This window comes from Epinephelus fuscoguttatus, linkage group LG8 (genome assembly GCF_011397635.1).
Source record: "Epinephelus fuscoguttatus linkage group LG8, E.fuscoguttatus.final_Chr_v1".
Classification (NCBI taxonomy): Eukaryota; Metazoa; Chordata; class Actinopteri; order Perciformes; family Serranidae; genus Epinephelus; species Epinephelus fuscoguttatus.
Window position 1 is genome coordinate 9,193,440 of NC_064759.1, and position 14,928 is coordinate 9,208,367.

The following is a 14,928-nucleotide window of genomic DNA, read 5'->3' on the forward strand; positions in this document are numbered from 1 at the left end:
CTGCCAGGCAAGAGGCCTCGAGGAAGACCAAAGAGGAGATTTATGGATGTAGTGAAAGAGGACATGAAGTCAGTTGGTGTGAGAAAAGAGGATGTAGAGGATAGGGTTAGAGGCCCTGACACACCAAGCCGACGGTCGGCCGTCGACCAAAGTCGGGCCATCGGTGAGTGTCTATCGCCCCAGTTTTTGTGGTGTATCCCGCACCATCGGCCCTTCGGCGTTGGCGGCTTTTCAGCCGATTGAACATGTTGAATCAGCGGCAGAGCTTGTCGGTGAGAGATCACTCTGATTGGCTGTTCAGGTTTTATTTCCTCGCCCCTGTAGTGAGTGAATCTGCCCGTAGTGAACTCGGGGCTAACCGGTGCTTCCTCCTCAGGCTCCACTTCACTCAGCTGCCCGACAAATCCGCTGCTTCTTCCCACTTTAACCTGAATAACAAACCGGAGCTAGCTGGGAGCGGCTAGCAGAGCGTTAGCCACAGCATGACCGGAGGGAAGCACAGCCAGTTAGCCTCTGCTAGTCTCTGAGCTAGCCCTGGCTCGCCGTTTTGCTCCGCTGCACAGATAGGAAACCCTTTGGATGACAGGATGTACCACTTTCTCACTCCACGCTCTCTCACGCAGGCGCAGAACTTACGTGCTACTTGGCTGTCGGATGTAGTCTGTGTAGTGTGTTCAAATGCAACTGATACAAGGCAACGTGAGGCGATGTAGACAACGCAACAGTTGGCTTTCGTCGCCGCTAGTTCCTTGATGTCGGTTTGGTGTGTCCGCACCTTAAAGGGAACAGCCGAAAGAAGAAGAAGAAGAAGAACTGTAATATAAGGGGGGAAAAGCATAGTTTATCAGTATGCGATCCCTTAACTCTCCATATTGACATAGTTTCCAACTAACCTATTGACTTCAACAGCACAATTGAATTCCTTAAATTCAGTTATCACTTTTGATTTGGGTGTGCTACCCCACTAGTGACTGGATAATACCTGGTGATGGGGTCCTCAGCAACCCTACTCCCCACGTCCATGCTATGTGTATAAATAATAAAGATAAATAAATATATTTAAAAGAGTATGTGCATTCTTTGCAGCACTATATTGAAGTATATATACCATATACTGTACTATTTTTGAAAGGTTATGGAAAATGACTTTTTGAAATCCCGTAACACAGTATTTGAATAATCTCAAACTACAGTGGATTGACTTGATAGTTTTATATTTGTGCTATTATCTACAAAACTACAAAACCTTCAACCTGTGTAATATCAGTGCTACATGCAAACAAAGTTAACACACAGCCTTGCCTGTCTTGAAGCAGACTGATACCCTGGTGGCTTTAAGATTGTAGCCATTAGATATGACAGTTTTCTTTGTTTTCAACAGATGTTTGTTAGAGCAACATTTGTATCAGCTGTACTTTATGTAAAAGACTGGGTTTGTTATCTCATGTTTTGTATTAATTTGCATGTCTGTTTGTTTTTCCCTCCCAGTCGGCGATCCAGGCGGCAGGCTCGGCAGGCATGGAGCTAAAGAACGTCGTGGAGTTCTACCGGCAGTGGAAGGAGATCGGCTGAGAGGTCAAACGGGGGCAGCTGTCGTCGCTGCGAACAGCTGATCGATCACAACACTCGCTCCCTCTCTCTCTCTCCCACTCTTTTGCTCTGTGTGTATCTGCGTCTCCAAAGGCAAAAACCAACTCAAAAGAAAGAAGGAATCGAAGGAAAGAGTTAAAGCTTAGAGGGGTGGAAAAGTTAAAACAGTGGAGTAAAAAAAAAACAAAAAACATCAGAAGAGAAATGCGGGCGAAACGGCGCTATAAGAAAGAGCAGATCTCCCACCTCCCAATCCTAAACATAAAGAGTGACCCCCAGTGGTCGGGGTGCGGAAACGGTGGGGGAACGCTACACGACTTTTAAGTGCCCCTGGTTCACACCCTAACCAGGAATACACTGTATATGTTAGCAAACGAGTACATCCGTGTCGAGAGAGAAACCGCACACACACACACATAAACACATTCACGCTCAGATGAAACCATATAGATGTTTAGAGCAGTGGTTTGGATTTCCGTTCCCTCCTTCCCTTTCCCTTCAGTCTGTATCTGAGAAACAGGGTAAAGAATGTCACGTCTGGTAGGACTGCGTTTATGGAAAGTCGAGGGTGTATGAAGACAACTTAGAGACAACACTCTGTCCACCTGACACCCGAGGCTTCCAGCCCTACAAAACAAGCCAGGCGTCTCATAGCTCACAGGCCTCTAGGAAAGGTTGAGGAAAACAAATGTACACTTCTCCGGGATCGGTTTCTATTCCTCTGTGGCTTTTTTTTTTTTTTTTTTTTTTTTTTTGGTTTTGTTTTTCTTTATTTGCGGTGTACTTTTGTGACCAGTGACTTATGTATTGTGCTATCTCTGTACGAGAAGAGAAAAGGAAAAAAAAACACAAAAACAGGTGTCGACCCTGTTAAAAGTTTTAATTTGGATTTTATTTTTGTACCCAAATGTTGTTTATTTTGCTTTTTGTAAGCTAAATCTGAATAAGATATGCAAGAATGTTTAAGGGAAAGGGAAGGGGTTGTTGTCGTGCGTTGATCCACTGAACAAATCCTTTAGTTCTGAAAAGTAAAAAAAAAAAAAAAAAAAAAAGTATAATCCAGAATTTATTTATCAAGGTGTCATGTTAGAGGGAGCTAGAAGCTGATTAGCCTCATGTTGTAGCTAGTCATCGAAGAGGCTCAGAAGAAAAAGGGGCCAACTGACTTTCCCAGAGGAATGTGGGTTGTGTTTGGACCCCTGTAAACTCCTAAAATGTATCCCATCTACATCACCATTTCCATAGTGACTGTCCCATCATGCACAGTGCAAAAGAAAACCAGTATATGTGTGTGGCCATGCATTGAACAATAAAAAGAAACTCGTATAACATGATGACTTCTCTCTTCTTCTTATCATTTCTCTGTAGCATCTGACCACTCGGCAGAAAATTACCAGCCAGAAATCAATTAAAGCTGGTTAGCATAATGCATATTCTCAACAGGTATCAAACTTAAAGCATATGACAGGAACAAAGTATGAGATCTAACACAATCCACAGCCGGAATATCGTCAATAGGACGGTCCTCCATCTCCTCTAAGTCAGGCTCAATATGTAAGCGGCAGGTTCAGAATGATGGGGTACTTTGATGGGGCCCCAAACTTTCTGGGATTTGTTACCTGAGTTACAAATTGAGTAGTGCATCTTTTCAAGATTAAGGCGGGACATAATGGCCCTCAGCCAGCACCCCTCCATCCAACTGCCACAAAGGCAAAAGACAGTTTACGGCGTTGGATTGGAGTCGGGTATACCAAAGAGGGTGACCAGAGAGTTAGGTTGCAGGTCAAAGTTGAGGATAAGGTTTGGAAAACATCCTTAGAGTATTTTTCAAGGCTCAGACACGTTGAATACATGTGAATAAGAGAACATTTGTCACAGCTTGGGTTCACATCTGGGTAAATACATGAAAGCCTGACAGGCCTCTATCCCAGCCCCTGCTAATGTGCTCACCTTTTTCTCCAATAACATTAGATCAAGACGTTCAGGAGATTTTTATCATGAGCCGAATTATCTGCAGAGGTCTCTTCCTCTCCAAAACAAACAGACCTGCTGATTTAAACCGATTAAAACGCTGAATGAAGCAGTCTGACATTAAAAAATCTGTGCTTCTGCAACGCTCTTGTCAAAGGGGCTGCTTACTACAGGACCGACGCGAGAATGCATATTGCCCCATCTAGAGCCAGTTTGGTTTGTCCATTCTGAGCTACTGTAGAAACATGGTAATCTCCATAGATGTAGATCCACCCACTTGGGGTGTTTCTCAAAGTCAAGCATCCTTCCTTGGGAGAACGGGTCCTCCCAAGGAAGGATCCTCTAGAGGCAAGGCAAGAGTCCTTCCTAGCATTTGGTGAACACACACTGGAACAGAGTGTCCCCAGGTGTGTGTCATTAACCCTTAGCAGACTGAGGGGTTTTCAGATTATTGTGATAATTTTGGCACTCTCTAATGATGTTGTACAGTTTGAACAAATGTAGACAGTAGTTTCAGAGTCATGTGACTTTTAGGAAGAATATTTTTTGGATTATATTTTAAAAAATAAACAGGTAGACTCATGAAACTTTTGTGGCACCTTGCACTCTATCGCGGCTGTAAATGATTACAAACTTTTATTTCTTAATCATGGTGTTTTAAAAATCTCATTATGTGGCAGTGGACACATTGGAAAGTGGAAATGATGAGGTTTCTGTCAATGCCTGGAGATATGAATCCAAATAAATGACATATTTATCTAAATCCTGAAGATGCCGTGCCTTCACATCTAGCAAATCGTGTGCAAAGAATTGTGGGTACACATGTATCCTTTAAAATTCTCTGAATGAAGAACTGTCCTTGGTAGAATTTGAAGGATCCTTAGCATTGGAACAGTCCTTCGGCAAGGTTCAATGACGTAGCCTCCTTGAAATTGGTCCGTTTCAGGATCCTTCCATGACTTTGAGAAACACTTCCTGTCCTTGGCAGAATTTGAAGGATCCTTGACATTGGAACAGCCCTGAGGCTGGATTTGATGATGTACCATCCTTGAAATTCAGCAATTCAAGGATCCTTCCTTGCCTTTAAGAAACACCCCCTATGTAGATACAAACAGCTCATTCTAAGGTAACGAAAACTCTTATTTTCAGGTACTAGTGAGACATCAAATACCATCCTGGAAGTCCAGCTCAGATCTGTGAATCTGAAGTCTTCTCAGACACCAAAGCTCTACACTGAGGGTTAATAATAATCAGAGACATTTCAACTATGAGGTCTTTCTGCCTCTTCTCTCAAACTAGGTCTCCATGTGACATTCTTTTTGTTTTGTTTCTCTCCCTTCCATCTCTTGTGTTCCCCTCTGTCCTGGGCCCCATGCCCACCACTGACCGAGCACACAGAATGACCAATCCCCTGGCAGCGGGTTCAGTGCCACTCCAACAGAAGACGGCTGGCACCGGAGCTGCCCCCCTTTTTTCTGTTTTTTCTGCTGGGTAAGGGGGTTTAGAAACCTCACTGACCCAAGGCAATCCTCTTTCTGTGAGCCCATGAAGCTGTGGGGCTGCAGGGACTTCAGAGAGGACGCAGCGGGCTGCAGGGACAGGATGAGGGATTTAAACATACAGAAAGCCCATTAGTTTATAACTTGAGTCAAAGCGGCTGTGATCTGTGTGAGAAATGTCCATGCAGGGGTCTGTGCTCGCGGTGGGGAAATGCCTCGCCTGCTTGGAGTACATACGTAAGTAACTTGTCTTTTGCGCATGTTTGGGCTTCACATGTGCGCCTTATTAATCATTTTCTTGCGTAATATCTCTCAGAAATGTCAATGAATTTCATCCAGAATTAATGCAATCCGTGTTTGTTCTTATGTTAATGATGCTGGAGCTCTTGTCCTCTCTGCCTTGTCTCCTGACAGCGGAAAACAAGGCTTTTTTCTTTGCCACATCCAATGGAAAAAAGTCTCTGCCCCGAGGGTGGGATTTCGACATTAGTGGTGTTTTTATTCCGTTACTGCAGGAATGTACAGAGGAACGTGTTTGGTTCAATAGGGACGGGCCCTGATTTTGGAACAATTATGGATTTATGATTTTTACATTCCCAGAAAATTACGTCCTCAATTGTTCCCCCCTCCCCGCGCCTCGGAATCCCTCCCTGCAGTGATCCCACCGGACGCGTAAAGCTGAGAGGTCAGACCAGGTTTGTGTTGCGATAGTTTTCATCATCACACCGTGACTGAGAGTTTCTCTGTCTGGAGTTGTCTAGAGTCACACCCCTTCCTCTCCTGAAGAGACTCTGGGGGGTTTTACTTGTAGGTCACTCCCATTTATAGGAACTGAACGCGTCTGTGCCAAATAGTACTTCCGAATAATTTGGTGATATTACTGCCAAGTTTTCTTCCCTGGAAATAAACACGCTGATATGATTAGGTATTGAACCTCTCATGTGCTGTGGCGCAGTTTTTATTGAGCACGCTTTCAGTGTTTGAACGCAGCATCACGGGTCAAGCTTTGTTTGCGCATGTCCATTCTCAGGTGCCCATAACTATTTCAATAGCTATAATAATAATTTTTCATGCTTTTTTCTAATACTTTTATATTAGTTTATTTTCTCGCATTTTTTTGTCTTTTTTTTTTTTTTAACCTGTGTGTGATTTCCAGTTGTGCAAAGTACAAATCACATTTACTTTAACACTGTTGCTATTTCATTATAATTTCAAGTACTTATACTTTATTGGAGTTTTTACATTTTCTGCTATTCTACTACTTTACTTCACAACTGAGAGAGAAAATGACACCCTTTTTCACCCTTTTCGTTCTTTTTCTTTTTCTTTTTATTTATTTATCTATTTTTATTTTTTATTCTATTTTTATTTTTGTATTTTTTATAATTTATTTTTTATATATATATATTATTTTATTTTAATTATTTATTTTTATTTTTGTATTTTTTATTATTTATTTTTATATTTTTTGTGTTTATTTTTACTTTTTATTTTTTATTTTCTATTCTATTCTCTTTTTTTAATTTATTCTTTTTTTTTTTTTGCTGTACTGCCTTTATTTGAGAGTTAGAGTTTCTGTTACTGTGCATATGATTGGCTCATAAAATATGATGCATTGCTATAAATGTAATTACCCAGCAGTGTATAGTGTGGTTAGTTAGCTTCACATTGACCAACAATAACAATCAGAGGGGCCATTCTGCATAATAAATAGTTTTACTATTGATCATTTATGTTGGTTTTGCTGATCACTTCAGTAAAACCTTTTTTCTTTTCTGTAATAGAGTATTTTTAAAGTGTGATATTACTACTTTTAACAAAGTACTTCCACAATGTTAGGCATGAGTAAGTTATTTGTGATATTATTAACATTATTAATAACTTTACTTGTATAGCTCTATAAAAAGTCCCTTACAGTAAAAGAATATGTTCAACACAATCTGATAAAATGAAGATAACTAAAACAATAACATTACAAGCGACTGAAAAGGTGCCTTTTAAATGATAGCTCACTAGAAGTAAAAGCAGCTGTGTTTGCTCCCCTCTCAGATGAGTATGGACTCTTACTCCTGAGTCTCTATATATTTCACAAGCTGTGAACAGCAGGGATGTTGTTATTTTGCTGATGTCACACAACAGGAGGTTGTATTGGAAACACCCTGCTATTGTTTGCTATTGTAGGAACTCAGTATTTTGCTATGTAGATAGATCTGATCAGGAAGTTAGGGTGTGTTGTTTGTTTGGGACACTAATACAGTTTCTGACAGTGATTTTATTTGCTTTTTTAAATGCAGCACTTAAAATCAATGACTTGTTTTGCCAGGAATATGAATTCACTGGTGAGTGAAGTGCATGGTGTCACACTTCCCTCAGTCATAGTAAGTCCAGTTCTGATCTTGTAGTTTGATATTTATAGCTAATGATGACCAAGCAAACATATTCTAGAAGTGGGAAGTGGGACGGGTGAGGTCAGTGAACTCCAAGCACACAGTCTAAGCAGTCTGGTGAAGGTTTGCTGTGTTCTCGTGTTTTTATTGAATGCTTGGAGCTAAAACACCTGTAGTGTCCCTCAACTGTTTTAACACTACACTGCTCTGGGTTTGGCTAAATGTAGAGGAGACCTGATGAGATAGAAAGTTGTGTTGACACAAACTGGATGTTTGTGTTGTGCAGAATGAAACAGGATGTCCTCCCTGGTCAGCGCAGGGACAAAGGAGTGTCCCCGCTGGCTCATATGAAGGCTCTCATGCCTTGAAGTCATGTGATGTCGTAGAAATAAGTCAGAGGCGACTGGACTTCTTGTGATCTCGAGGACATTTAGTCATTCAAGAGGCTTAATCAGTTTCGCTGAGACATGGGGAGTTACTTCCTGTATTGAGCGACATCACAGGCTGGGTCATTGAGGTCATCAGGTCATGAGACATTACAGTATGTTTAGCCATGCTGGTGCCGTGGCTCTAAGGATGGAAATAATGGTCTGTAGGTCCATCTTTCACTTTGGTCCAGGCTGAAATATTTCAGACAGACATTCATGGTTCCCAGAGGATAAGTACTTAATTTAATACTTGGGTGTCAAACTCATTTTAGTTTAGGAGCCACAACAGCCCAGTTTAATCTCCAGTGGGCCGGACCAGTAAAACCATTACATATTAAGCTATAAATAAAAACACCTTTAAATTTTTCCCTTTTTTAGTGTAAAGAAGTTTATTCTGAAAATCCATTTACAAAACAGACGATGCCCGTGATATTCTCAGAAAAATATGTGCAAATTCAACAGTGTCTCAGTTTTTCCAAATTCAGTCAGTCTGCTACTCACTTTTATTACATGTGCTTTTTTTTTTTAAATAATTTCCCACTAAAGTGGAAGCTATGGAAGAAGCAGGCTAAGTCATCCTCTGTCTTATAACCTATTCACAGTCTGAAGTTTTGTCAGTACCTCAGCAGCAAGGTTCCACCAATACAGTTTTAAGATGGAAGTCTGATACAGATTCTTTTGTACTGAAGCTGTTCAATATCTTTAAATATGACCACAGTAAGTGTCTATTGTTATTTCAGAGAGCTGTATTCTGGTCGCAGTGGAAAGGCAGCATTTTACATCAAGCACCAACTCACTGTTTAAACCTGACACCTCTTAGGCAGAATTTATATTTCTGTGTTGAATCAACGGCGTACTTATGGCGTAGGCTTTGCATCAACGTAGAACCTTCCCAGAAATGTAACTAGGCCTACACATCGCAGCGACGCAGACCCCATCTATGTTTGTCAGCTGAAACCATTTCCCTCAGTGGAAACGAAGCTTTTATTTACTTTAATTTCACAGATAAGAACAATAAATTGTGTAGATAAGAAAGCCTCCACAAAAATAGCATTGTAAGTCTTGTGTGTGATTTATCCTGGCTTCATAAGAGCAGAGGAAATCTCCGCTAGTCGCTAGGCTAATTTATACAATGCAAAATGCCATAGGCTTGTGCTAATAAAGTTAGCATGTTATATTTATTTGGTGTTTAGTATAAGACAGTTGTTTTGTCAGTGAATCTTCAAAGTTGTAATGGAGCCGGATTTTGTAACGTTACCTTCTTTAAATGTTGCTGTTGTCCTTGGCTTCATATGAGAAAAGGAAAAGTCCACTAGCCTCTAGGCTAATTTACACAATGTAAAATGCCATAGACTTGTGCTAATAACGTTAGCATGTTATATTTGTTTGGAAAACATCTTTAGTATAAGACAGTTGTTTTGTCAGTGAATCTTGAAAGTTGTAATGGAGACGGATTTTGTAACGTTACCTTCTTTAAATGTTGCTGTTGTCCTTGGCTTCATATGAGAAAAGGAAAAGTCCACTAGCCTCTAGGCTAATTTACACAATGTAAAATGCCATAGACTTGTGCTAATAACGTTAGCATGTTATATTTGTTTGGAAAACATCTTTAGTATAAGACAGTTGTTTTGTCAGTGAATCTTGAAAGTTGTAATGGAGCCGGATTTTGTAATGTTACCTTTTTTAAATGTTGCTGTTGTCCCTGGTTTTATATGAATAGAGTAAAACTCCGCTAGCTGCTAGGCTAATTTATACAATGTAAAATGCCATAGGCTTGTGCTAAAAACATTAGCATGTTGTTTTTGTGGGGAAAATGTGTCAGTGAATGCTGAGAGTTATAGAGAAGGTGATTTGTGTACTTGTGTTTGAAATTGTCTCTATTAAGCCATGTTTAATGTGTGTTTTGAATCGACTATATTTTACAGCACTTGAGAAACCCTGACCCGCTGACTCGTGTTTTGGAGGTGTGACCAAAGATACTGGATTACTATTACTTACTGGCTGTAAGCTAAATAAATAAACGGTCCGTGAAAAAAATATTTTTTCCAGCGGATGTCTTAGTTACAACATGATTGAGCTAACTGGAGTAGTTTCATGTCGTATCCGACAACGGGAGGCTTTTAACAGATGACGTCCTGATGTTAGCTTTGCTGCTGCTGTTAGCTGTACCTGTCAGCTGCAGCCACTGATGCTTTCTAGACATCGTGATTTCCAAAAACTGAATAAATACCACACATAGCAACCCAAAACTGCTTTGCTAGCTCAATCATGTTGTAACTAAGATATCCGCTGGAAAAAATGTTTTTTTAATCCAGTATCTTTGGTGAAACTGCACTGATTTCAGCACCAGAGAGGAGATATCTGTTGCCAGATCTCGCGAGAGTGTGTTGTTGAGACAGAGACTGGTCTTGAACAAAGTAAATTTTCTCCTGATTTGTCCGTCTGAAATTTGCCATTGTGGTGTCGGAATGTTCTGAAGATATGTAGCTTGTGATAAATGGGTCCAATATTTGCTTCCGTGACTATGGGGCGAAAGAATCGGCCATAATCTGTAATCACGTTTATTTCTCCCACTGAAGTCAGTGGACTCAGGACCTGCTGTTAGTCTCCTAAAGGGGCATGGTGGCCGCAAACCCCACGTGACACTGATACAGGAAACTGACTGGCAGTGGACCGTCTTGGTTTATCCACCGTCTTTGGTGTAACTGCAGAGTGACACAGACACACCACTGCACAAGTATAAATACTCACAGTGGTGTAGGCTACGGCGTAGGGTCTGCGCACAAATATAAATCCCGCTTTAGCCTTCACATTTGCATCAATATTAGGTGTGCTAAGTCATTTAGGGGGCCAGATTGGACCCTTTGGTGGGCTGATTCCGGCCCCCGGCGGTATGTTTGACACCCCTGGTTTAATAAGTAGGCTAATGAGTTTGGTTCTCTGTATGAGGTTTTGTTCACAATTCTTACGGCTCTGTTTTGAAGTATGAAAATTGGATTTGTAATTTTAATATGTATTTCCCTACACTTCCACACAGTAAGTAGCCTAATGTATGGTAGAATAAATGATTGTTTGGGTTTTTTTAAAAAAAAAATTATTATTTTAGTAAGACTTACCACAGGTCTTTGACCTGTAACAGAATATTTTCCCACTGTGTTCTAGTATCTTGGATGTGAATACTTGTTCCCCCACTGGTTTCATCAAATGAACGTTTCCACATGTTTCCACATGTACCCCTTGTCTTGTCACCAGTAGCGCGCGCGCACACAGGCGTTGCACACACATGGCTCGTGTTGTTGTTGCTCCAGTGATCCACGTGAGCACCGAGCAGCGCCTCTTACTGGCTCGCGCGGAACAAGAGGAGCAAAAGAGGCTGTAGACCTGACACTATTACAAAACCGAGAGACGACCAGGAGAGGAGGAGAGGAAGCAGACGCCCAGACGAGGCTGTCACACACACGGCGAGCTTTTTGCGTTTTTACGGAGACAAACTGGAGGAAAGCTTTAACCTCCGCATGTCCGAGGGTCGCGGTAAGTCGATGAAAACTAGTGTTTGTGTGACAAAGACGCGGAGATGTTTTTCCTCGCTGCATTGTTGAGGCTGAGTTTGTGAAGCTGCTTGTGTCTTCACCGTCTCCACATCAGTGTACTTGTTTTTTTAAAGCTTGTGTCAAAGGAATTCCTGGGAAGTCTTGTTTAAAGAGTAAGGAAAATGAAACATAAAACACACACACACACACACACACACACGGGGCTGAAAGATTGAGACAAGTCATCCTGAGAATTAGCTCCATGTGACTGGCGTGTTTTCCTTAATTGTTGCTCTGGAGATGTGTCCAGGCGAAAATACACTTGCAATTTTTTTCCAGTTTGGAGATGTTTTCCATCTTTCCATAGTGTAAGCAGCTGCCACATGGGCTTGAACTCCTCTTTTCCTCAGTTTGCAGCCCAAACAGGGCATAAGTAAGGGAATGTGTTTTGTAGGTGGACCCATTAACACAAACATTTGTCACCTTCCAGAGTTGCATCCATTTTTTTTTTGACAAATTAGAGTTCTGCCTTCTCCTATGCAAGGATTTGCAGCTTTTTCCTGATTTATCTTGTAGTAAACTGAATTTCTTTGGGGTTTTGACTATTGGTCGGACAAAACAAGACATTCAAAGATGTCACCTTGTACTCTGATTGTTTCCTGACATTTTATAGAGTAAAATTTCAACTGAGAAACCATTGGAAGCAATCAGACTTGCTTGTGCTTCTTGAAGATGTTTTCATCCAAGAAGCTTCCTCAGTTCTTCTTCTTCTTGGATGACAGGCGAAACGTCTTCAAGAAACGCAAGCAAGTCCAGTTGCCTACGATATAGCACTTATGATTACCATGACCTGAGGTAGACTGAGAATCTTCACTGGCATTTGAAGCAAAATCACTCAAGTGTTGTTGTTTTCTTTCACTGCAGCTGATAAGAAAGTATGAAATTGAGCATATAGTTGGAGATTAGAAACAGGACATTCTTGTGTGACGTGTGTTTAACCTTTATTTAACCCATTGAGATTGAAAATCTCTTTTACAAAAGACCTGGCCGAGGTAGCAGCCAATCAAACACATTTAAAATGCAACAGATACAACATATAATACAAAACAGCAATTCAAACATAGTGGCACGCATGTCTCTGTCACCACATTCATCAACGGATATAAGTGTTTTTAATTTTCAATCTTTTTGAAGGTTGTTCCATGTCCAAGGTGCAGAGTAGGAGAATGCAGTTTTCCCCAGATCTGTTAAAACCCGGCGTACTTTAAAAAGCAACCACTTGGAATAGCGTACCTGGTAACCACCAGAGCTGACACACAGAATGGTGCAGAGGTAGGCGGGGAGTTTGCCCCATATTGCTTTATAGATGAAGATATACCAGTGTTGTTGTCTGCAAGTGGTCAGTGACGTCCATCCCACCAAATCATAAAGAATGCAGTGATGAGTAAGAAACCCTTTTTGAATAGGAACTGTGCAAATTTGCAGGAAAGCCCAATCAGTCTTTTTTCAGCATTGGCAGTATAAAAACAAAATCGGGGAGTGCAGCAAAACGCCGCCTACCTACTTTTGTTTATACATAATGCGCCTTTTTCGGGGCAATGGGGGGCGTGAGCAAGTAACAAAACGTGTAGCTCAGCGTGTGACGTAAACAGTGACGTGAGAGGGAAGCCGTGGCTGGTCAGTCCTTCTGCGATTCTCTCATAAGTTGGCCCGTCCTTCACCGTCCCTGTCATCTGACGGTTAATGGCAAGGAGACAAGGAGGGCGCGCAATTCCTTGTCTCCCCAGCTGCTCATCTTTACAGCATCTGTCAGGTTTGCATTTCCCTCTTGCTACTAGCTGTTCATTCCTGCTATCAGCTGTTTCCTGTTTATCCACCGCCAGTGGGTCGCACGTGCGTCGTCGTAAAAAGCTCCTCCCAGAAGTCATCAACAGCCCCTCCCGTGGTGGAAGGGCGCCTTGTTCTTTTTAAACCAAAAAGGTTCCGCCAGTATGATTACTCTACGAGGCGGAAAATTGGGCACCTTGGATCAGCTTTACGATCCGGCTCTGTGTCTAAACACTCGCAGCTTGACGGCAAAATGGCCCAACATTCGCCGAAAATCTGGCAGTGTAAAAGGGGCTATAGACGCATGGTACACTCAATCAAGGCTACGTAAAATGGAGGAGGTTGCATGTGTATACAAAATGTCACAATTACTGAATGTAAAACAAGAATTATTGCTAAAATAAAAGCCAATCTTCACTTTAAACTTCTGAACTAGAGCAGCAATATGTACATCAAATGAAAGCTTGTCATCTGTCCATATACCCAGGTACTTGCTCACGTGCTGACAGTCAGTTGCAGGTACTGTATAGAGGAATGAAGCAGTGAGGTGGGGGTAGGAGCATCCACATGTCTCTACAGCACACCTAGCCAGTTGTTGTTTTCTTTCACTGCAGCTGATTAAAATAGATTAGAAAATTAAGTGTATAGTTGGAGATTGAAAACAGGATATTTTTGTGGGACATGGATAAACTCGCTCACGTGCTGACAGACAGACAGTTGCAGGTAATGTATAGAGGAATGAAGCAGGGAGGTGGGGGTAGGAGCATGCACATGTCTCTACAGCGCATCTAGACAGTTGCTCAAGACTTCTCTCTTGCTTAAATTTATGACCATGTTCAGCTGTGACTTCAAAGTGGTTTCTATCTGACACTGTGTTCTGTCTTATTTGTCAAAAAGTACCAACGGTCACATGCCCATCATTGACTCAAAGTGTTATTATAGTATTGAGAAGTGGGTTTCATCTTAACAGAACACAGATACTGGTTTTGAATTAAACACCTGGTCCAATAATACAAGAAAAGGTGAAGATATTTTAATGGATATGAACTGTTTTGATGGTGCAGGGGAGGCAGCGGTCACCTCTTTGTTCCTGCAGTTATCCCCTGAGATCTGTAGGAGCACATAATGTTACATAACCCTGAGCAGTGCTTTCATGTGAAATGTAGACACATACCAGGAATTGGGTGACCAAGGAGGAACACCTTCACTGAAAAAGACATTCCAGCATGACTTCAGACTCAAAGCTGAAAGAGGGAAGTTAAAAAACACATCTCATGACAAGGTTAAGTGTATGTTCCCGTGTACAGGGTTACCCCATGAGTTGTCACATACTAAAGTAACCTCGAGCACTTGGTCAGAGGGAAGTAGTGAATTTGTGGGGAAGGAGGAGATGTGAAAGACGCAGATGCAAGATTTATGACACAGAATCCTGGTAGATAGCATTTATAAACATGATTAAAAACACTTATTTCCAAAGGGGGGCCTTGATGGAAATGACAAATCTGCAGCAATTTTAATACCTGTTTAATCATTTGACTTATTTTTTTAAGGAAGAATGCCGATAACGATACATTGATCTGGATTGATACATCTATTCAGTGATCAACGATCCAATACTGTTGATGCAAAGTGAAAAATTGTGAGATTCCCACGGCACATCTGTGTCACCATTTCAATCCGAGCACACCTCCTTCGT

The 14,928-nt window shown here is 41.4% G+C and overlaps 2 protein-coding genes across 4 annotated transcripts in view; both read left to right on the top strand.

Moving 5' to 3' along the window:
- The window catches only part of smg5 (SMG5 nonsense mediated mRNA decay factor), a 29,600-nt gene extending 26,930 nt beyond the window's left edge, over positions 1 to 2,670 (top strand). The window contains exon 22 of the mRNA XM_049582909.1: positions 1,489 to 2,670. Coding sequence (XP_049438866.1) covers positions 1,489 to 1,572 — 84 coding nt within the window. The 3' untranslated portion in view covers positions 1,573 to 2,670. The remainder of the gene's footprint in view (positions 1 to 1,488) is intronic.
- A 2,361-nt stretch (positions 2,671 to 5,031) lies between these two features.
- Positions 5,032 to 14,928, top strand: part of paqr6 (progestin and adipoQ receptor family member VI) — a 40,505-nt gene continuing 30,608 nt past the window's right edge. Inside the window, exon 1 of one of the 3 annotated variants that reach the window (XM_049582927.1) lies at positions 5,032 to 5,297. In XM_049582927.1, coding sequence (XP_049438884.1) covers positions 5,237 to 5,297 — 61 coding nt within the window. In that variant the 5' untranslated portion in view covers positions 5,032 to 5,236. Of the gene's footprint in view, positions 5,298 to 5,590; positions 5,756 to 11,251; positions 11,407 to 14,928 lie in introns of those variants that run through there. The other 2 variants (XM_049582930.1, XM_049582928.1) reach the window with 2 other exon arrangements.